The following is a 22,953-nucleotide window of genomic DNA, read 5'->3' on the forward strand; positions in this document are numbered from 1 at the left end:
GTATAAGTAGCATCGTGAACAGACAAATATACCGTAGAGAGATCTTGAGATTAATACATACATAGCACTATACTATATTGTGTGTGTGTGTGTCCCACTGTTCAACTGATACGTGTGCCCATTTTCCCATGTGAAAGACCAACATGGAAAGTGGTCTTTGAGGGCATTTTAAACAAAACAGACAACACCCATTCATATATGAATAACCTAGTGTCCTCGATAGCAGGAATATTGGCATTATTAGACATACACGTATACAATAGCTGATCATTGGTTTGTGACAAACACATTTCACCATCATGGTCTTTGTCGTTCACTGTGTAGTTGTGTTTGTCAAACTGTGAAACCTAAAGGTGGGAAGGTCACCACTGCCTTTGCTCTATTGAATTTAATAGACTGGGTTTGCTAATTTACATGTACAGGAACTAGTCCATTAAGCAGGGCTCAAAATTAAAAGTAGTCCCATGCCCTTAGACTACCAATTCTTGTCATGGGACTATCATAATTTGCAGCTGGTAGCCCACTCAGGCTACCACTGATTATGTGAAGATATTTATTTTAAAAACACAGATATTTCAAATAGAGGAACTCTGTTTTCAGTTCAGGAATATAGGACCATTGAACACCATCCTTGGGATACCAATTTCAGAAGTTGGTAGCTCACTAGGACTATTAACCCTTTCACCACCAGTACCCGATATACCGGGACGCGCTAGGGCGCCCACCAGTACCCGGTATACCGGGACGCCAAAGTTCATTCACCTATCTTGCCGTAAAACCGTTCAAAGGCAGCAATTGCTGCAAAATTTGCTGCCATAACTAGTTCCACACATGCGTATTAGCCTTGTTTATATTGCCTGCCATTTTGAATGTATGATAGTGAACGGTATCGAGAGCTACGATCCAAATGACGAGCGATCGTAATTTTACGTGCGTTTTTCGCCCACAAGATCGAATTTAAACATGGCGGATATAATTAACGGCTCTCATAACATGGTCTACGATATAAATTATGTCACTGTCTTTGAATATTTCGACTGAATTTGACTCGAAATACATCATTGAATACAAGTATTTAGCTGTGGGAACACATTGTACTTGTGTGTAAGCATCAAATTCCCGCTAAGTCCGTATGAGCTGCCGGCGGCAGTTTACGGTTGAATTTTTGAATATCGGCAAATTTACGCAATCTTGTGACAGGTACCGACTCCCATACTAACGTCTTGGTTGTAATTTTTGGCTATAAAATGGATTATTTTGGTTTTATTTCTTTTGTTACATCTCAGTAATGACTTGTATTTGTACTTGCTCAGCGTGTAAAGGTCAGTGGAGGGAAATTTATGCACGATACGGGCGATTTTACGAATCGGATTTTTTATGTGCGTTTTTCAACGTAAAATTCAAATTTCAACATCGCCGAAGCAAAATCTGTCTCCCCTAACGTAACTTACAATGTAAATAACGGTGCTGTTCGTAGAAATTTCCACTCAATTTTGACTATGAATACGATGTTTTATACAAGGAGATGACTGAGTGAACTCAATGCAGGAAATGGAAGGATCAGATTATCGCAACGTAACTTCAAAGTCCCGACTGCATATTTGGTTTTGTGGGTACAGCATGTTGGCAAAAAGCGCCACTTTGGCGTCCCGATTTGGACTCGTATACTACCAACTTGTGGGCATTTTTTACTGATTTTGAGCATAAATTTGGTGATAATTTTTTGTTGTTCTGTCAAATAATGATATATAATTACACAAACTAATTTTTCTGAAGGTATTGGTGCAACGACTTCAGGTATTTTTGTCCCTTTCATTGTCGGTGCGGGACCGACTAATTGCGTCGTAATCAGATTAGAGAGCCGTTATTTTTTTCCGTTCAAATGTAATACGACTGAAAATAACATTTTCTGCCAAATTTTCGCCGATTTTGACCATTTAACCAGTATACATAATTTTGTAGAAACATAAATGTTGGTATTTTGAATTTAGTTTGTTATATAAATGTTTTGTTTATTTGTGACATGTCAATAACACAGGTTTTTTTTACCAATATTTTCTTATTTTAACCCAAATTTCAGTTGTGAATGTGATATTTGAATCTGATTATTTGTAAGTATGATATAGACAATTTATTTTCCAGTAAAATGATACCTAATTTTCAAAGATTGGGCAATTCTAAGGATTTTTGTATCAATTTGATTGCATACCACTCACTCTCACTTTATGTTAGTGAGGGGGCTGGTGGAGCACAAGCAATCCCATGAGGCCAATGGTGGTGAAAGAGTTAAAGAAAGAAGTTAATTTCAAGCCCAAACATCTCATAAACGTCAAAGCCTGCAATGGAATTGGTGTAGTTTGGTCAATATTGATGGATGAGTCATATGAGAAATTGTCTTTCTGAATCCAATACATGACAGATTAGGTGTAGTGTACATACACAGTGTAATCAACAATTTTGAAAATAAGTTATGTCCATTCAGTGTCATCAACAAAATAAGTTGGTAATTCAGGTGATGAGGATGCCTCTGTGACCAAAAAGCTTTACAGATATCATTCAAGCACATACCCATAGTGGCACAATGCCCTTTATACTTCCATAGCTCCCTTGGGAGTTTGCAATCTATACAGCCACTGTAAGTCGATCGGATTAAAACATTCACATTGTAGCCTCTATCCTATCAGGTCCCATATTATATGGCTGGGACACAGTAATGGTTCAAATCTTGGCCAAGGACTTTAGCCATTCAGAAACAAAAGGAAGCAATGAGGCAGATTGCAAGCCAGCTGGCAGCTATGCTAATATTCCATGAGAAACCTATATTAAAGTTTAGCTTGATTGAAAGACATGATGGTTTAATCAGGAAGACATCTGTCTTTTGTTGGCTATAGTGTAATAACATACCACTTTATCCTTTCTTTTGATATTATGTGATGCCTGCACAGAAGTACCTAGAAAATTTACATGGAATTAATCCCATAGATAGTATGTGACCTTTGTTACAAAGTTATTGATGGGAAAAACTTTTGAAAGAGTCTGGTCATCTCAAGGTCAGAGATTTGCAACAATTTGATGGGAAAACTTTTGTAAGAGTCTGGTCATCTTGAGGTTGGAGATTTGCAACAATTTGATGGGAAAACTTTTGAAAGAGTCTGGTCATCTCAAGGTCAGAGATTTGCAACAATTTGATGGGAAAATGTTTGAAAGAGTCTGGTCATCTCAAGGTCGGAGATTTGCAACAATTTGATGGGAAAATGTTTGAAAGTGTCTGGTCATCTCAAAGTTGGAGATTTGCAACATTTTAAAATAGTCAAAATTGTAGACAGCAGTTAATGATGTGATTTTAAATTTTTGCAAATAGTATATTTGAAATAGTCATGATGATCTGGTTGGCAGAGAAGACCATCCTTACCTATCCAAACTGTCTCACGAGGGCGCTACAAGAAATGACAGCCTTTACACACAAGATCTTCCTTGTTTAATGATGGGACGAATGGGGAGGGGGGGGGGTGGGGTTATGCAGCACAGGTTACGGAGATGTGTACATTTTGAAGTACATAATTGATACAAGAAGTTCAGTTTAAGAACTTAGGGAAAAATTGCTCTAAAATTGTATTTTACTCAAATATATTTTCACTACTAGCAAATTTTGTGATTTTGCAGTCTTCAGCCCATTCTTAAACACTAATTTTTACTAATTACCAGATAGGTACTTTGTTTTCATGTACAAGGAGACATTTTAGTCACTTTATTTTTACATTAGTGAAAATAAGTCTCTCGCGAAAATTTCCATGTTTACAGTATTGCACCATCATTTTGTGTGGAACCCTTGTATTAAAAGTAGATGAGAAACTTGGGTAGATTTTAACTAACGTCGTACTTCACGAGAAAACAATACAGATTTTCATAGGTCACAAAGAAAGTGTTGTATACCAGTAGCATATCAAAATAGCTTATAGGAGACAGTGATTAGGTTATCAAAGTTTGTTATCGGGAAGAAAAAAAAGTCCCCCCCCCTTCTCGTGCCATACCCTTACCTTATTTCGTTATCGTTTGATGCTAGATGCACTGGAAACAGAATAATGTCTCTCACCATACTGTACCAATGGTTTGTCGTCACATAAAAACCACTGTGTTATGTAGATAGTTCCTGATTTTCAAAAGGAACTTGAAAAAATAAAATTATTGTCGGTTGTGTTGTGTTGAAGTCTTACATCATAGATGTAAATTGGTTTATTTAGGGGTTTGAATATATTTCGGGATTTCATAAAGAAAAATTTGAATATCTTTTCAGTTTTTTGACAAACATGTTCATACATTCCTACAGAATTATTAATAATTGGAAGATGCCATTGTATTATAGGGGTGCTTAGGTTACAATACCAAGGGACGGAATTTGTATGCTGGATTGATTGCTGCCAGACTTTGAGAAGTTGCTCCTCATTTGTTGTAGGAGTGACCCCCTAAAACTGTGTAGTGTTAGCCCAGAAATGTATGTAAATTTGTTTTTTTCATAAAATGAAAAGATTCTAAATTTTGAAATGGTGGTCACTGAATGATATTTGAATTCAGTTGTATCTGTTACAAGCACCGGACCGAGACGTTTTAACAAGTTGAGACTTCTCCCCGATTGATTTGTAGTTGCCACGGAGACAATGGATCCTGATCTGATAAAGGTTTGATATAATTTTGTGGTCAATTTGTACAGAAACAAAAACAACATGAAAAGGCCATGAATTTTACCAATGTCATTAGCCATGGGGTTCATGCCACATACATGTGTGTCTGTATCATGGCGTCTATATTTATGTTAATATGAAGATATTATGAAATATCTGAACATTTGTGAAATTTTAAACGTAAGGACAGTGTTTTGTCATGTTTTATCAGAGTAAACACATTTTTGTCCTATTTGTGTATCCCAATATGTGAGTGTATTCTGTAAAAATGTACAGTGTACCTCATGTATTGCTAGCGTTTAGCTAGCTATAACCAGGGGATAACTCAGTGCTAACACTGGACTAGCTATAACCAGGGGATAACTCAGTGCTAACACTGGACTAGCTATAACCAGGGGATAACTCAGTGCTAATACTGGACTAGCTATAACCAGGGGATAACTCAGTGCTAATACTGGACTAGCTATAACCAGGGGATAACTTAGTGCTAACACTGGACTAGCTATAACCAGGGGATAACTCAGTGCTAACACTGGACTAGCATTGATCTATCCTGGGGAAACCTTAGTGCTAACACTGGACTAGCATTGAGTTAGCCAGGCTTGAGGTCATGACTTACTATTTGAGGTCATGACTTAGCGCTTGAGGTACACGTCTTAGCATTTGGGATCACGACTTAGCGTTCACGACTTAGCATTCACGACTTAGCGTTGGTTAAAGATGGAGGAAGAATCTAAGAAAAAAAGAACATTACTAATGACTGAGCACTTAGTCAAAGTGACATTACCGGTATGCTAAGTTAGAGATGAAAGGGGTTTACCAAAAAAATGCATCTAGTTGAAAAGCCTTAGCTTTGGCAAAATAGAGAAATGTATGTTTCAGAAAACTCAACTGATCCTAGTTTAAGCCATCAACCCTAAACATTTTGAACATGTAAAACTAAAAGATAAGAAATTTGTCTTGACCTTCGTCTGTTTTCTTATCCCAGTGATGTCTGTACATATTTCATCAAACTATCACAGGAGGGGTATTCTGACCGACATTTTGTTTGTTTTGGGGTCAAAGCAATATTTTTTTCAAAAATAAAAACAAAACATGAAATAAAATCTTGACCTCCCTACCAAATTTTCTGAGGCCATGTTATCGGATGGTCACAAGTATTAGTCTTTTTTTCGCCTTAGCATGAAGTCAAAAGTAAAAGGATCGTCCAAAAAACAGTGCAACTTTGTTGAAGTTCTTGACTTCATAAAGGGTTTTTAAAATATCATAGTGAGCGTTGACAATAGCTGAGTTCTAAATTCAAGCAAAAGCTTGACAAAGTACTTGAATGGTAATTTTATCAGATTTTCCTATCTTGGTTGCCATGGTAATTTAACCTTTACAAAAAAAATGTTTTGATATTTTTGGTTTGAATTATTGCCTGACGATCTATATATTTTTATTGACCACAGTTACTGATTTTTGACCTCGCAAAGTATGTCAACGTAGACATGCCAGATGAGAGTGAAGGAGTGTATGGGGATTGGTTACTAGACTAGAGTGACATTAGAGTCATATTACTATATATTAACCACCGTAATTTCACGGCCATTGTCTAATAAACCACAGACAAATTGCATGGTTAGTTGACCTCTCAGGAGGTCAAGTCAGACTTGAGTGGTAAATTGTCAGTCATCAATAGTTGTCCTAGAGGGGGGTGTTTGCTATTGCCATAGTAGCCTAGACCAGGTTCACAGTCATCAGGTGCTGTTGTGGTGTGGGTGGCACATTGGCATGTACTTTTGAGCGTTATGTACTTTTGTTATAAGAATTGTCTAACTGAAGTAGAATTTGTCACAATATTTACCAATGAAGCGAAAATGAAAATGATATGTCCACTTTTAACAATGTAGAAACTATACCCTTTAGGAAATGTTTGTCTAAGCCACTTTCAAGGCCAAGCTTGTATGAGAAAAAGAACATACTTAGGTGAGTCTGTGTCCTGAGGCAAAAAGTTAATCTTGTGAAGCATTGAAGTTCTTTAGTTATATACTTTGCGTGTTGGTCAAAAGGAAAAGTAACCTTTGTCATTTTCGATAAGAATACAGAAGTGATGACATAAATCATTTGATTTCTTTTGTGCAGGCGTTTTTGTACATGTACTATAAAGTTGTCGTACATGTACTATAAAGTTGTCGTACAACATGTACTATAAAGTTGTCGTACATGTACCAGGGTTTTATATCACTTTTTGGTTATGGGGGTCTTTGTGACCCAAGGTCTGAAAATTTGGGGGTCACAGCTGGAAATCTGGGGGTCATTCACAAAACCAAGCAATTAATGTCTGTAAGATGGGGAAATAGTACAATGGAGCAATTGAAATAAGCCAGAACAGAATTAAATTGATTTGAATGAACTTGAGAAGGTAAATGAAAATACAAATAATTAAGTTTAATCCCAGTCTTTATTCATCCATGAGATAGGAACTTTGTTATACCATACATTTACATTTTTATCATTCGTAATTCAGATTTTAGAGATTTTGAAAGTACCTGTTCAATGCATTCTTTGAACTCCCTGACAATCTGGGGCTGTTTGTAATAGTCAGTGTCTAAACCATTCAAAGTTTGAACATGCATGAAATTGGTATTTATACATCATGATCGCAAGGGAGATCTTGTTTAGCCATTATATCATAACATAAACATGTTAACAGTTTGCAGTTGAGTTGAGTATGACAGTAACTATGATATTACATTGTCACTCATCTCTTGAGATTTCCTCCCGTTTGTTACCTGACGATCTGTAGTAAAGTTCAACTTCATGGACAACAAACAAACACTGTTTATGTGACTTCTAGAGTCTTGATTTTGTGTAAGCGTAGAGTTTCTGAAATTTGAACACCCTTCAGAGACAGAATTTTGACATGACGTTACGGTCTGACAAGTAACAATCTGATTAAAATCTGATGTGTAGATAGGCCATGTTTCTTTAATTTACCTTTACTTCATCGTCTTATACATGCGTCTTTTGTCTTCCGGTTGTTACCAGTGAGATAGACGGTAACACCCGGAAGACAAAATACGTACGTAAAAGACGCAATTACAAGGACACATGGAAGTACAACGTAGCCTATCTACACATCTGATTTTAATCGGATTGTCAAGTAATGACACCATTTAAAACGACTGAGCCACCCATCGTTGAAAGTTCAATTCTTCGTCGGTAAAACCAGTGACTTCTTACTAGTGCCACGGCAGAATCTGTGTCAGACAGCCTGCCGCTGAAGAAACTATCATCTCGGACCAGCAGCCATTTTAAAAAGTTAAAAACCATTGGAAATATTTAACCCAATGAGAAAAAAGTTAACAGTTTGAAAAAGTATCAAAACAAAGCACTGACACAGTATATATCTTGCTATTGGTGCAAATGGCGACATCCTGATGAATAAATAATGAAGTTCCGGAACTTTTCATTTCAAGTTTCTACTGTAATCAGAATCTAATGCAAGTGAATGCAATCACTTCAAACGGAGAGGAATATTATATCTTTGGTCTAAGTGAATGAAGTTTGTTTTATTGAGCTTGATTGACAGTGTGCGTTTGTCATTTTGTGATGAGAGAGATCCTCAATGTTTGCGCCATTCATCGTGATTTTATTTTGGAAATGGTATTATGATAGATGAGGTCAGGGTGAGGGATTAGGTTCGACTGGGGACAATTGTAGATTTTACCTTTCTGTTTGCTCATAATATAAAGTCAAATTAAATTTTAGACTGAGCCCACACTTACTGAATTATTTTGGACATGCCCTGGTTTGAACAGCGCCCTCTGTAGTTGTCAATGATGATAAACATGTTTCAGTAAGTAATTATTATTCACATGAAACAAGGATAACAGATAAATGACTAACGTAAATAACATCTGGACTTTGCCTGTTTTAAGTAAAAATATGTACAAAAATTGGGAAAGTAGGTATCAAGATGGGTTACGGTCAAAAGGCCCATAACTCTGGTGATAATCGTTGTGGCCAATAAAACGCATTAAAGTCATGTAGTTTCTGCTGTTGGTTTTGTATAGGGATAGTCTAGTAACTGTATGTGTGGTTGTTTTTACAATCTCTCTATCGTATAGTCAAATGGCTTTTTCCAGCACGACATTCCATTGTTACCACCAACAGTAGCAGTTTAATGCACAAAAATGATGGGAGTTACAGCGTTCTCATGTGCAAGACTGGTGATAGAGTTTGTAGGAAACTGAATGAAGTAACCAATGACAACCACCTGTCAATGTGAGATGGATTTCTACTGACATGCTGTGTTCATCCTTTCCCCAGCAGGAAATTTAGCTAGATTTTCGATAGAATGTGTCCATTGACTATATGTGGTGGGAGAGATTGTAGAAAATCTAACAGGAATCAGATTTGACTTGAAAAATGGAAACAAAGATTAGATATTAACTCTGGTCCTGCCACAGCCATTATCTTTACCATTGGATTATTAGCCATTGGATTTGAAGAAGAAGAGGGATTTATACACAAATGGAGGAAGTATCAAATAAATGAAACCCAAACAGATTTAAAAAAAAAAAAAACACTTTTCCAGCTTTTCTTCTCCTGACTTAAAAATTGTTAAAACATTTAGTCAAATATGTAAAAAATAAAACCTATTGAAACTAAAACAAACAAACAAAGAAATAGAAAAAAAAAACCTTTATGTCTGTTATTAAAATGAAGACTGAAAATTTTTTAATTTGAATTTTTAAAAAATTACCATCCTACAATTCCAGGACCTGAAAATTGCTCATACTTCTGTACAAATGTATAAATAAACAATAGAATTAAAAGAACACTTTATGGTTGTAAAAATATCAGTCTGCCAAAGTCTGAAATTTTTTATTTCAAATTGTTAACAAAATTTACTTTCGGTAGTTTTTCTACCCCAACTGAAGGGGTAGAACTTGAAACTGACAGAACATCAACCCACAATTGGAAATGTTGTTGAAAATCCTGGAAAAATGTTTTGTGATTCTGGAAAGTATAATGCATTACATCTCAGTCTCTGAAATATGGAAAACTTTCCATTGTCTGATGTGTAGTGTCCATTATGGAAAGTGAAAGGGATAATGTTATGTACAAAATGTCCACAAAAAACAGAATAATGACGAGAAATTTTAGCAACTTGAAAATATATCAAATTATTGATGGATAGAGAAAGTGATGTATATATGTCATTAAAGTTTGTGAGTTTGATAATTAACTTCACTTGTATTGATCATTTTCCAGCAATATACATAGCAAATCATTATCTTGAATAGGACTTAGAAAAGCCTGGAGAGGTACAAGATGTTTAGGAAATTAAACCAAATGTTTTAACAGCTTGGGGACATTATTTGAAATGACTTTTTTAAAGTCTTTGTTTACTCTTAGCCATGTGTATCATCAGTAACACATAGGCAGCAATTCCGGAAATATTTAGGCAACTCGGAAGTAAAGTGACGTCTTTTGTGTGTAAAGTTTAAAAAGACCAAGACTAGAGGTAATGTTTCCGGAAGATCCATTGTCAAACAAATATATTCCCATTGTAAGTGAATTTAAAGGTCCAGGGAAAACAATGGTGTGAGGGTAACACAAAAGATTTCAATCCCAGTTAGGGATGGAAAGGCATTCCTCAGACACCAGAGATTTGATGGTTTTAAGCTATTACAATAATGACATGGTTTACATGATGATAGGGAAATAGAACATTGTGACCCAAGTATTGTGACGTAGAAGAGTGCGTTGGCGGGAGTTATGCAAGTCTGTCGTGAATATTTATGTTTACATTTCTAAGACACCATTGAAGTCCTCAAGAAAGCTCCCAAGGAGTTACTTGTGAGAAATGGTTTGCCAAATGCTGAGAACTCTAAATTTGGTGAAATTTTAGTTGTATCTGATACTTTTATTGCAATAAATTAAGAGCATTGATACTGAAATGGACAAGTCTGGTAAAATCTGTTATGACTTAACCACAAAAACAAAGAGAATATCTTGTAACAATTTTCAGAAATGAAAATTGGGTAAATTTTTTGAACAAGTTTCTCAGAGACTGTAGCCTAAATCTTTGCTATACATGTTATCAGGGAAATCAACAAAGTAAGAACAAAAATAAGAACAGAAATAGAGAAAAATATTTATATTTATTATATTGAAATGATTTATTTTGGCTCATGTTATAATTTCTGTTGAAAATTTGAAATTTATTTCTGAGAGTTGATGAGAAAGATGAAAAATTTAACAAAATTTAATCTTTGATGTAACATAGTAAACTGATGGTAGACTGCAAAATTTTTTTTTTTTTTTTGTATCAACGCTTGGAATAGATGAAATGTCAACAAAACTTTCACTTTTGCAGAACATGGTGAACTATTTTGCAAATTATGAAAACTTTTAAGAATATGTTTGAAATGGAAAAAACCCTTCATTTTTGCGAATCTTTCATTACTTAAACACTACTTGTACTAAGCATCCAGATTTTCCCATAGGTATGAGGGGGTTACTTAAATTGCTGTTTGTACACGTGATGTTATCATCACCGTCAAGAAATCACATGTGTCCTTTGATTTGAATAAAGTTATTCAGAATGTTTGAGATCTTTTCATAGTATGTGGACTTGTGTTCCGGCAGCCAAGTGAGTGGGTGTCTAAACAATTGGTGTACAGACGTCCTTTTCAATACCTTAACCCGGTTAGTCAAACAGAAATTTAAATGATATTAAAAAAACCCCATCAGACAGAGCTTTTAAGCCACGTGATCTATTGTTTTCTCATCTTGATAAAAAACGTGTCAGCCGTGACCATCTATTGTTGAGTTTTAGTTCCGAGCATGTGGCAGGATTGTTGTCTTCCGGAAAATTACTGGAAAATAAGAGTGGAGAGCAGAAGAATGGAATACATTCTCATACTGGAAGAGTTTTACTCTCTCTTTGTTCCAAACTGTAAAATTAGTTGGAAAATTATGCTTTATTTGAAATTAAATGGTTTTGTTTGTCTTAGATGTTTATCTTTGTTGAATAGTATACTTGTTCTCTAATATTATTTAAAGAATTCCACAGAAAGTCTGAAAAATCGATAAGAACATAAATATAAGAAAAACGGTTACGTAGAAGTAAAGAAAGTCTGCACTGATGTGACACAAAACATGGTTATACTTAAAAAAAAGTTCCCAACTGAAATATTTGTTTTTAGAAAGTATAGTAGCAATAGTTTAAATACAAATTTGTTTTTCTGTTTTGATATTTTTTTGTAAAATTAGAGTTTGTCACTCCGTCTTTTATTTGTTCTTTTGTGAATTTTTACAAATTTTTACCAATTTAAGATTGAATTCACTCATAATTATTTCAACTGTTTCAGAATTTTGTGGTTTAGCAGTCGTCTATGTTTCCACAAAAATTTCTTCAGCGTGTGAAGTTGATTTTCTTAGCCATATGTATTAATTGTTTAGGTTCTACAGTTTCTGTTTATTTTTTAAATTGTCACGATCTGAGACATTGATGTTCTCAAAATGTTTGCAGTGTTAGAATAATCAATGGGAATCAAGATTGACAGTTTGAAAGGGGAGGGAGGAGTGTGTAAGGAGGGAAGGCAGGACCTGAGGGCAGCCTATCAACTAAAAATATTTACATATGAAATATGTGAAAGAATTAAAGTAAAAAACGCAGTCTCTTGATCATATACATTTTTGTACTACCACAATGGAGGCAGGAAGTCCATCAATTTTATTGGGTGGTAATAGGTCCCTTAGCTGCTAGCATAATTAGCATTGTTGAACACCATTCTATCAACAATAGACCATTGAACAGGAAGCTGAAAGTGCTCGCTCATTGAAAAAAAAAAAACAATACGACAGTGAATATTTAAAGTTGATCGGCTTGGTGAAATAGAACAGTACTTTTTAGATCCTTGGTGAAGAAACATCTTAAGATATAGCTGCCTAGTAGTGATCATTTCTTGAGAAGAATTTATTCCACAATGTATCCGCCTCATGATTTGTCTCAGGTAAGGTGTTCAGTCGCTGTTGGCTAAAAAGCAAACATAATTCATTGTTTTTGTGAAAATTTCTGTCTAGGTGTTTGTTTGGACATGTATATAGCAATGTAATAATTATGCATGCACGTACAAGAAGTTTGTTTCCTGAAAATCGTGTAATATTTTGTCCTATGTAATATTTGTCGAGACAACAACAAACATTTCAGTTTGTAACTTGTTTTGTGTCATCAGCAACCAAGAACAAGGCTGTTATGTGTTTCTGTGTCCAATGATCGATTGCATCACTTGTAGCTTTATCAGTGAACAGTACAGTTTAATTACAAGTTTTATTAAATTTCATCTTTAGTTTTCAATTTCTGTGCAGACATTCAGAGTTTGAAACATATATGCATATGGCTGACAAAACGGTTTGATCAACTTGAATCTGAAACCAGAATGGTTGACTTGATGATAGGTTGGTTCATCTTTACTATGCTACATCATGGATGCCCTAACACATCCATGGCTACATGAAGTGTGGGTTTCACTTGATGAAATTTCAACCTCGGGGGGGAAAGTTCTCCACAAAGCATAACAAGAGAAGAAGCACTTTACAATTTGATATGTACTCTTTCACACTATGCTGCTATGAATGTGCCATGGTGGTGAAAATTTGTTTTCTTGTTAAAAAACCACAAAAATACTTTAGGTAATTACGTCGTCTGCAAAACCTAAACTGTACATGGATATATAAGCTATTGATAAAGTAGTTTTAGTTCATAATTCTCTGCATGTAAACGTTAAATATCTAAATAATTATTGCTACTATCTTTGGGTGAATTATCACTGAATATGTTCATGTACATTTTAGTATTTTCAACGACTGCTTTCCAAAAAAATATTTCAATATTTTTCTGTTCCTTTTGGAAATTCTAACCAACACATTTGATCCTCATACATCGGTAGCACTTCTCATGACTGCTTTCAAAATTCTGTCTGAATATTCCTCACACAGATTGTGTAAACAAATTGAATGTGAACAGTTTGCTTGATGTTTAGTTATTTGGGGATGGTAAAGATTTGCAGCACTTTTTATCGACTACTTTCAATTTTTTTTTTGCTTAGATTGAAAAATAACGTTTTATGTGATATGTTGTCATAGTTCACATCGGTAGCAAGGTGAAAATTTTGAACCAAAGTGGCTATTTTTGGTGCTGTTTGTCTGTCAATTTTAAATAAAGTGAATCTTATTGTAGAGGTTTAACATCTGTTTTGGCCGGAGTCAATGTAATGATTGTTGTAAACCAAGACAACAGGACTTGCCTCTGTATCTAACTTGTCAATGGGTTTCAATTGTTCAATGCAAAAGAACCCATCCCAAAGGTGTTTTTAATTTGGTTATGTATTGGCCATTCTCAAAGTTCTCAGCTCCATCATTGTGCACTGGGCATTCTTGGCTCTTCAGAGCTTAGAAATTTCATTTATGGATATGAAGTTGACTTACCAAAGTAGTTTCAGTATGTGTGATACGAGTTAAAGTTTACACTTCTTATAAAAGCCAGTTGAAGTACAAAAACCAAAGATTCAATCTGTTTTTGTACTCACTTACTGCTGGATGAGACCTTGGTGATCTGAGCTTCTGATAGTTTGAAGCTTACACTTTTATACTTTTCAGTGAGTCATGTCATGTCATTTCAGAGTGATATCTTGCTAATGAAAACCATCAAATACTACAAATATCTTTATTATCAAGAAAAAAAATGATAAAAAAAAGCCACAAGCCCCAAATTCTCCTATTCTAGTCTCTTACCAACTACATTGTATAGGAAGTGTCACTGGTTTTGATCCTCCTAAGAAAGATTGTCGGAGGACAGCAAATTTCAGACTAAAATTCCAAGTAACTGTAATCATATGTCTCTTATACAGCTGTGAGTTGTATACCCAGTTTGTAAGTCAATTTCTCCTTTTAAAAAATTCACAAAAAAGTGAAAGAGATTACATTTTTTCTTTGTCCAACCAGGTTGTAGTGCTGTTACTGCATATTCTAAAGTCCATCCAAAAATTTGAAATTTTCACTTAAAAAATGTTGAAGATTCAGAATATTCCAATTTGTTGGGAAAAATATTGTTGAATGAACTTGAAATGTTGTTAATCCTACTGAATGCTGCCAATAATAAAGAATTATTTATCAAGTGTTTACTTTACATCAGAAATGTTGTCCTTTGTTTTCTGAATTCAGAATTAACTGAATTTAAATTCATCGAAAAGAGTGAAAAATGAATAAACCATGAAAAGTTTGCTTTCCTGCCTGTTGGCATACATATTGTTTATGAGGATTTAACAAAAGCTTGAATGTATTCAGAAATTTGAAAGCGATATTAAAAAAAACCAAACATGTGAAAACATGTCGTTCCATCCATTAGAGTTTAGAGTTTTATTTTTCGTTCCTCTTTATTGTGTAAAAATAATGAAAAAAAGTGAAATACGAGCTATCAGATGTTAATAAATATTTACCATTGTGTTAACGGCCTGGGAAACAATCACTATTTTTTATCCACATTTTTTTGTAGAATACCCGACCAGTATTACAATTCATACATCCATAGTTGTAGAATACCTGACCGGTTTTACAATTCATACATCCATAGTTGTAGAATACCTGGCTGGTTTTACAATTCATACATCCATAGTTTGTTTATGGCCTTGTCAAAGTTGCTGTCTCTTTTACAGTATACTGTTCGTCGTACAAGAAACTAACTAACCAGGGACACTTTTATTGCACGAGATGTTAAAGACCCATAAATGTATTAAAACATGCAAAAGTCAAATCAAGGAGAAGTTGTTGATGAGTAAGAGTTGGTATGATAAGAAATTCATGAATATATGAGAGGTGCGGCAGTCATGTTAAGAGTTAATGTAGAATCGTGTGAGTTGTGTTGACATGATTGTTACCAACTACTTTCTGTTGATTTATATTATTATTATTGCTATCATCATCATCATCACCATCTTCACTATCATCATCTTCACCCACCACCACCACCGTCGTCGTTGTCGTCGTCATCATCACCATCATATCATCATCACCACCATCATTGTCATAATCACCACCATCTTTGTCATCACCACCATTGCCGCCGTCGTCGTCATAATCACCACCACCACCACCATCGTTGTTGTCGTCACCATCATTGTCATCATCACCACCATCATCATTGTCATAATCACCACCATCTTTGTCATCGCCGCCACCACCACCACCACCATCACCACCATCGTCGTCATAATCATCATCACCACCACCACATACTTTGATAACATATTCAAGTTTATTAACCACCTGTGTGTCGTCCTCTTTGTTTGATTTCAAGGTACTCGTTCAAGTCAGGATGTCACAAGAAGAGGCTGACAACTCCACTCCACCATCTTTGATGAGCAGTCTTCATGAGAAATCATTTGACAGAACAACATCACAGGGCTCCCAAAGCCAACCACTCAGCCAAGAAACTTTCAATCATCTATGGTCTCAGTTGGGAGATATCACAGATAACGGGTAAGTTGAATATTACAAATTTCATGGATTTTAAAAATAATATTTGTAATTTTTGAACTTCATGATGTCACCCTGGGTTAGCAACAACATGTCTAGTTATGTATGGTTTTGTTTAGGCGTTGAACCTGGTGGTAAAAATAAAGTTGAAATCTGGTAAAAATTTATACTGTTCCACGTTAGCTTTGGTATAGTTTGGAAGGAATTTTAGTTTAAGCTAGTGTTGTTAATTACATTCTGACTTGAATGTAAACATTTATATTACCAAGTAAAATTTGTTAGAAGAGTTCAAAAAGATGACATTGTTCTCCACACACAGCTCCAAAAGTGTTTTCAGATTTAGAAGAAAAAAAATGTTTTGCTTTTTACCACTTTTAGGCTTTACAATATTTTACAGAGATTATGTAGTGGAATGACTAAATAAGTTTGAAAACAACTTTGTGACTCTAGTGGATTGTGTTGGGACGTTTGATATCGGCATAATTCATAACAACTGCACAGTGTGCTGACAGGGATGAAACACGTTATGTTAAAGACTGCGTAGTGATGATACAGCAAAAATGTCACATATCATACATTCAGCTAAACAATTAAGACTTTATTAGTATGCATATTTATGCAAATACAAGACATGATGACGATGAGTTTAGAGCAAGCACATACATGAAGATAGACAGCTAGCTAGCATACATACATTTGTGACGAGACAGACTTGACAAGCAGAGACAAATGTCTGACAGGTAAAACCAAGCGGTGTCAGGGAATGTAGGTTTAGTTGATCAGTGTAGCAGTGATTTGTACAAGTGTGTACATAGTCTGAAAGGGAAATGCTAAACAAACATGTCATATCTGTTCTGATGTTATGTTTATTGATGTTTGATTTGTTGAATGTACTATACACACATAACTGATTTTGTATCACTTTGATAAACTTTTTTTCTATGTGTATAGGTTTATTCATATTTCTGTGTCAGCTTTGCTTGTCTATCAGCACTAACATTTTTTTTATCGTCTGTGTCCTGTTGTCTTTTTTCCTTCGATATTCTTCACAAGGGTACTTATCGCAAATGTAAATCGTTCCATTAGATCAGAAATGTACTTTGTTTCAAATGAATTTAGAAACAAAATGATGAAAATTTTGTTTGCGTTTTTTTCTTGCGTTTGAGGAAAGTATAACAAAACTAGAGAGTGTTTATATATAGTGTTATTGATATTTTTTGAGAAAATGTGGCTTAGAAGCATATTTTCACATTTGCTAGTTTGGCACAGTTTTCGTTCATTTTGAATTTTTGTGTGAGAGAAAATACAACATAGAAATTTTTAAGTATTTGATGGTATGTACCGTAGTCTTGTTTTCATTTCACAGCATTCTCATGTCTTTCCTGAAACATCTTTGGTACAATTTTACTTGTTTAGGTTGCAATAAATTTTGTGAATTTTTTCGAAAATATAACATAAAACAAAAGGCAGATATCAAATTGGTCTGGTCTTTATTGTACAAAAATAACTTTGTGCTTTTTGTGAGCTATTTCTGGTTCAATTTACTTCAATTTTTGATTATTTTGTGAATTTTTTTTTATATGTCCTTTGGTATTCACAATGTCGTTAGCCATCATCACCAAAATTAGTCCAAAATGACCAACTATGCATTGAGGAAAATTCAACATTTCTATAGAGAAAACAAGTTTTGACAAGTCCAGAACTGAATAATACTTTCCCCCTTTTCAATATTAGTGTATTTTGAAGGCTTTTAATTCATAAAAGTTGTTTGTGTGAAAAGTTAATTGAATTTTCAGAATGAAAAAAAACCCCACAAAACAATGTCCGTCAAAGAGTGGCTTTTTATTGATAGATTTGTTGGAATGATATAGTGTAGCGGTTTAGAAAGAAAGGCTTTCAATCTGCAAAAGATGGCATTTACACAGCTTAAAATGTAAACTGGAGTTTGTTTTTTTGTTTTTGCACTGGCGGTTAACTTGAAGTTTAAATAATTGAGACAGATGTAGCCTATATTGGTTCGTGTTTTGGTTTTGCCTAGAAAGTATATGTTGAACATCTGGTTCTGGGTTTTATATTTATTTTGTGAAATAAGCTAGAAATCAATCAATTGATCAAAGAATTTTGTATAGCATCAAACTATGAAAAAATTCTACATTGCCAAACAGGAAGAATAGTAGATTAATGTAAAAGTGAGGTGTGTCTTGATGTCCTTATTTGACCAAAAAAAGTTAAAGTTTATAAAATTCAAACACCCTTTCTTTGTAACCCTTTTCTTTTTTCTATATCTTTTTCCACTTTCTATCACCTTATTAAAAATGGAATGTTAAATTGTTCAAAATGAGCATACATTCCTAAAAATCTACAACTGAGCATACATTGCAAAATTCAAAAAAAAAGAAAAGAAAAGAAAATTGAACTGAATAATGATTCTGGAGTTCTAAAACTTGTGTTTGTTTATTTTCTTGTGTTTAAAGTTATTTTCCCAGAGATTACCTTCAGAGACGTGGGTAAGTATTAATACTAACTCTAAACTTGCACTTTTTAGATAAAAATGGATGGTTTTGGTGTGCTCTCAAATATCTCCTTAGAATGACAACTTAAATGTTGTTCTCAATCTCTGTGCCTCTAAAAATCACCACTGCTTTGCCTGCTAGTTGGGAATAAAGGGTTACTCTCAGAGTCACCAATGCTTGCCTGACCGCTGTAAGTTTTTTGTGCTTTATATTTTTCAGAAATCTAACACAAATAGCCACCCAGCCACTTGATTTTAGTTTTTCTGAGCCACAAACTGACCCCGGAGAACTGCACGAGAATCGTATTGAGATGGAGTTACAGCACTACCAAATTGGTCCAGAAGGGGCGGTAGGTTTCCTATGATTTTAAAATCTGTCATTTCTGTAAAAAAAAGTTTCATTGTCCGTATTTACATATCATTCAGCCTATGTTTACAAAGTTATGAAAATGATTTTGAAAAAAGTTCTTATCCTGAATGATTCAATTAAAATTGTTCAGAAGGAAAATGTAGCTCGTATGATGTGATGCATCCAGTACAAATGTTGTTGACAAAAGTAGTCAACATTTTTATTTTGCCCTAAATTTTTGACAGGACTCACTTGGTTTTTCACCAGACATGTTAAAGACAATTTTGTTTTGTTGTTGGTATGAAAATTTAGTTGTAGAATCAAGATTTTTATACATTATTAATTATTTTAAAGGGAAAAGAGTGTATGTTGAAGTGAGAAAGAGTAATGAATTGACCTGACAAGGAACTTGGCATATTTACTTTCGTGTAACAGTATGTTTTATGTTTCTTCTGTCAATATAATGTCTGTGTTCTTTGACAGTTTTAGACTATATTTCAAATAAAGATATTTCTGTTTGTTGTGTTGTGTTGTTGTGTTTGTGATTTTGTTCATGTTCTGTCTAATGTTCTATGTAGTGAGTGACATTTGAACTTCGCCCTTTGAACTCTGGTGCCATTCTGGATAGAATTCATAGGTTTTATAATATTGTACATGTATAACTGTGAGACATGTGTATTGAAATGTACATGCAACCTACAGAAGCTGTACAATTGGTTAGGGTGTCAGTAGGCATGTGATGTCCATGTGATGTGAATGGGCCAATAGGAGAGAAGTAAAGTCGATTGCATACTGAAAATTAGAGAGTACAACATATTGAGAGTTAATGTGAGGGCTGTTAATGAGTGACATCGAGAAGGAATGTGGTTGGTAAAATATTTAGCATGTGATGTACATGTGACATGAATGGTCCAATAAGATACTGATAAGTTTGGAAACCTCTGTATGTACAGTTTCACTATGTGTTCACAGAAAATCTTGTCAGGACAGATTTCTCTGTCGAACTTTGCATTTCTTTAGAGTTGGCATTGAAAGGTAAAATGGTACAGGAGGAGATGATAATAATAGGTTATTTGTTGACCATTGACACCTTTTAGTTGAAGGAGTGAATGTAATGTGGTGATTGCTTGAAGCAATTACAACAATTTGTAGTCTGCCAAAAGAAAGGGCTGTCACATTAGTTCATTTTATTTATGGACTTCCATTTTCAAGTGGTCCCTTGTCTGTCTGAAGTCAAAGGTCACAAAAGTTTATTGTGTTCCAATAATTGAGAGTGGAGTTTTTAGTGAGGTGTTGTTTTTTTTTAACCAAAGTTTCCAACGTATGATACTGAATGATGATACTGAATCACAGATAATTGAGAGTAATGTTTTTAGGTGGAATTTTGTCGTCTGAACCAAAGTGCTTCACCGAGTATGTTGCCTAGTTACAGATTACAGAAGTTATTCTGATCAGCAACCTATTTTGTGAGATTTGCCGCAACCAATAAAAGCCATGTTTAACAGATTTGACATGTCTTCATGACAAATTCCCAATAATGAGTTGTGTAGATTTTGAGGAAATATTGTTGATATCACCATATTTCAATAGTTGTACATTTGAGGGTAATTTCGTTCCAAGAGAATGCAACCTCCTATCCTACCATGTCCAGACTTGTAACAATTGCACTATTGGTCTAGTGTAACTACAACAACAGAAGTTTATTGACATCACACACTTTTAGTTTAACTAGTCTTCAAAGAAAACAACCTTGGTGATCTGATACTTGAGAATTGTTTTCATATTTCTTTTCAACTCTTCAAAGTTGTCTGCATTCGGATCAATTGTACATTCTCTTTGTTTATACTAACTGAATAGATTCCAGGTAGAGCAAATGGCTGACACTACTTTTTTCTCAAGCGACATGTGGTTGCAGGCTGTACTCTGTGTGCTCGTCCACAGACTCACAGACTTGTCTTGGTGTTATTATCTCAAGAAGCTCTCTAGTCCAGAGGATGGTTGTCAACTATTTTGTTGTTAGCTTGTCAAACACATATTTTACCAGAATATTATTTGATGGTCCCAAAACTGGAAAAAATTCTTGAGAATACGTTGAAAGATTCCTCCATATACAGTAGTTACTAGCTCTCCAATACATATCTCTTCTTTTCTGTGGTAATGTTTCAGAATATTCATTTGTAATATTCAGTAATCTGTCTGTGTTTGTTAGTCTCCACAAATTTAACCAAAATCGACTGAACAATTTTGGTGGATATTGAAGTGGTTCTCCATTTCTCTTAGTTTGTCAGCATATTCCAAGTCTCTGTGTTGTGTCAGTGTCTTCAATGTACACTGCTGTATCTCCACAAATTTGGGTGATGTCCAAGTTGTACTTCACTACTTGGTAGTTTGTTGGTAGACCGTATATCTCAAGTCTCTTAAATCTGATTGTCTGTCTGTCACTTGTCCTGAATTGCTGAAAAAATGTGTCTGACGATGTTACTTGGCATACTTGTAGACTGCTGATTTCTTTGTGTTTAAGTATGTGTGTGTATTGTCGTACGAAATTGCAGAAAAATGTCTGATGGTATTGAATGGGTCATTCCTTATTTGGCATATTTTTAGTCTTCCAACCTCCTAGTGTCTGTGCAAAGTATGTGTGTATTGTGGTACTCACAATGAACCATGTGATTTACACAATAGGTATTAACTGGACTCCTCAACTACCTGCATTGTTTGCATTGTGCTCCTGACACAGATTTGAGCGGGAAATTCAGAAACTCAACTTGGCTACAGTGTCAAATTATATACTGGTAAAATTTTGTCTAAAAAATTACCAAGAAACACAGTAGAAAATAATTTTGGTGAAATAACCATTTTCAATGATACAAAAATTCAGTATCTCTAGAAATTAGATTAATTTATAAACTAGTTTATAAACTGAAATTTGACTGTAGCTGAAGTAGAATTTGGTAAAGTTTGTAGATTTATAAATTATATGATGTGAAAAATTTATGGTTTGAATTTTTTTTTGTGGAGGAATTTTGATTGTACAGTCTTTCATTTTTGTTGTAAGTTAGTAAAATGATAACATTTGGTTTAGGTCAGGTCATACACATTTCTGTGTAGCACCTGTGTTGTATTTGTTTTATTTTCAAAATGTCAACAAGGTGAACTCTAGAATACCTGCGTTGGTGTTGCTTGAAAAAATTGAACAAACAAAAATATCATTGTTGGTGAGCTGTAATTTGGAAAATATTCAATCAGTTTTTGACTAAGGATATTTGGTATGAAAATAAAAGGTAAAACGTTTCTGTAGGCTTGGGTATTTTGTTGGTGGTTTATTTGTCTTTCATGGAGTATTGTTGTCAACGTAAGATTGAATATAATTATCCTGTGTGATAGGGTATGTAGATTAGGGGAGGACGAAGTCAGACAAGTTCAAACATGTCTTCACACTGTACTGCTGCACCCCTAGGGATCAAACCATTCTTGAAAGGGGAGTTGTACATGTTGAGGGACTCATTTAAAGTTATATTGGTGAAATTGAATGTATACCTCAATATTTATTGGAAAAGGGGAATTTGTATTTGTTGTGGACCATTTGTGAATAGTACACTGCGTATTGTTGGCTTGAATAAACAAGATTTGGGTCTATTATCCCATTGACCATGCCTATTGTATTCCTGTACACCCCTCCACAAAGGACAGGGTTTCTGAATGGTTGAGTCCAACATGAAAGTTTCTCAACTGTCGTCGTCCAGCAAAGTTTTCACACATGAGTTTTTGTCAATTCCCGCCATCTCTCCCATCCCAAGAATAGAACAGTTAGCTTAAAAGCAAATCGAACAGCTCTAAAACATGAAACAACATGTCCCCTTTGCTTTCTTAGCAAATGAGTG

General features: G+C 34.6%; 1 protein-coding gene across 3 annotated transcripts in view; it reads left to right on the top strand.

Annotated features, from left to right (window-relative positions):
- LOC144451172 (tumor protein 63-like) overlaps positions 1-22,953 on the top strand; it is a 61,838-nt gene that overhangs the window by 21,005 nt on the left and 17,880 nt on the right. For 2 of the 3 annotated variants that reach the window (XM_078141965.1, XM_078141966.1), the window contains exons 2-4: positions 16,033-16,214; positions 18,686-18,718; positions 18,944-19,073. In XM_078141965.1, the coding sequence (XP_077998091.1) occupies positions 16,051-16,214; positions 18,686-18,718; positions 18,944-19,073 (327 nt within the window). In that variant the 5' untranslated portion in view covers positions 16,033-16,050. The remainder of the gene's footprint in view (positions 1-16,032; positions 16,215-18,685; positions 18,719-18,943; positions 19,074-22,953) is intronic. The other variant, XM_078141967.1, reaches the window with a different exon arrangement.

This window comes from Glandiceps talaboti, chromosome 21 (assembly GCF_964340395.1).
Source record: "Glandiceps talaboti chromosome 21, keGlaTala1.1, whole genome shotgun sequence".
Taxonomy (NCBI): Eukaryota; Metazoa; Hemichordata; class Enteropneusta; family Spengelidae; genus Glandiceps; species Glandiceps talaboti.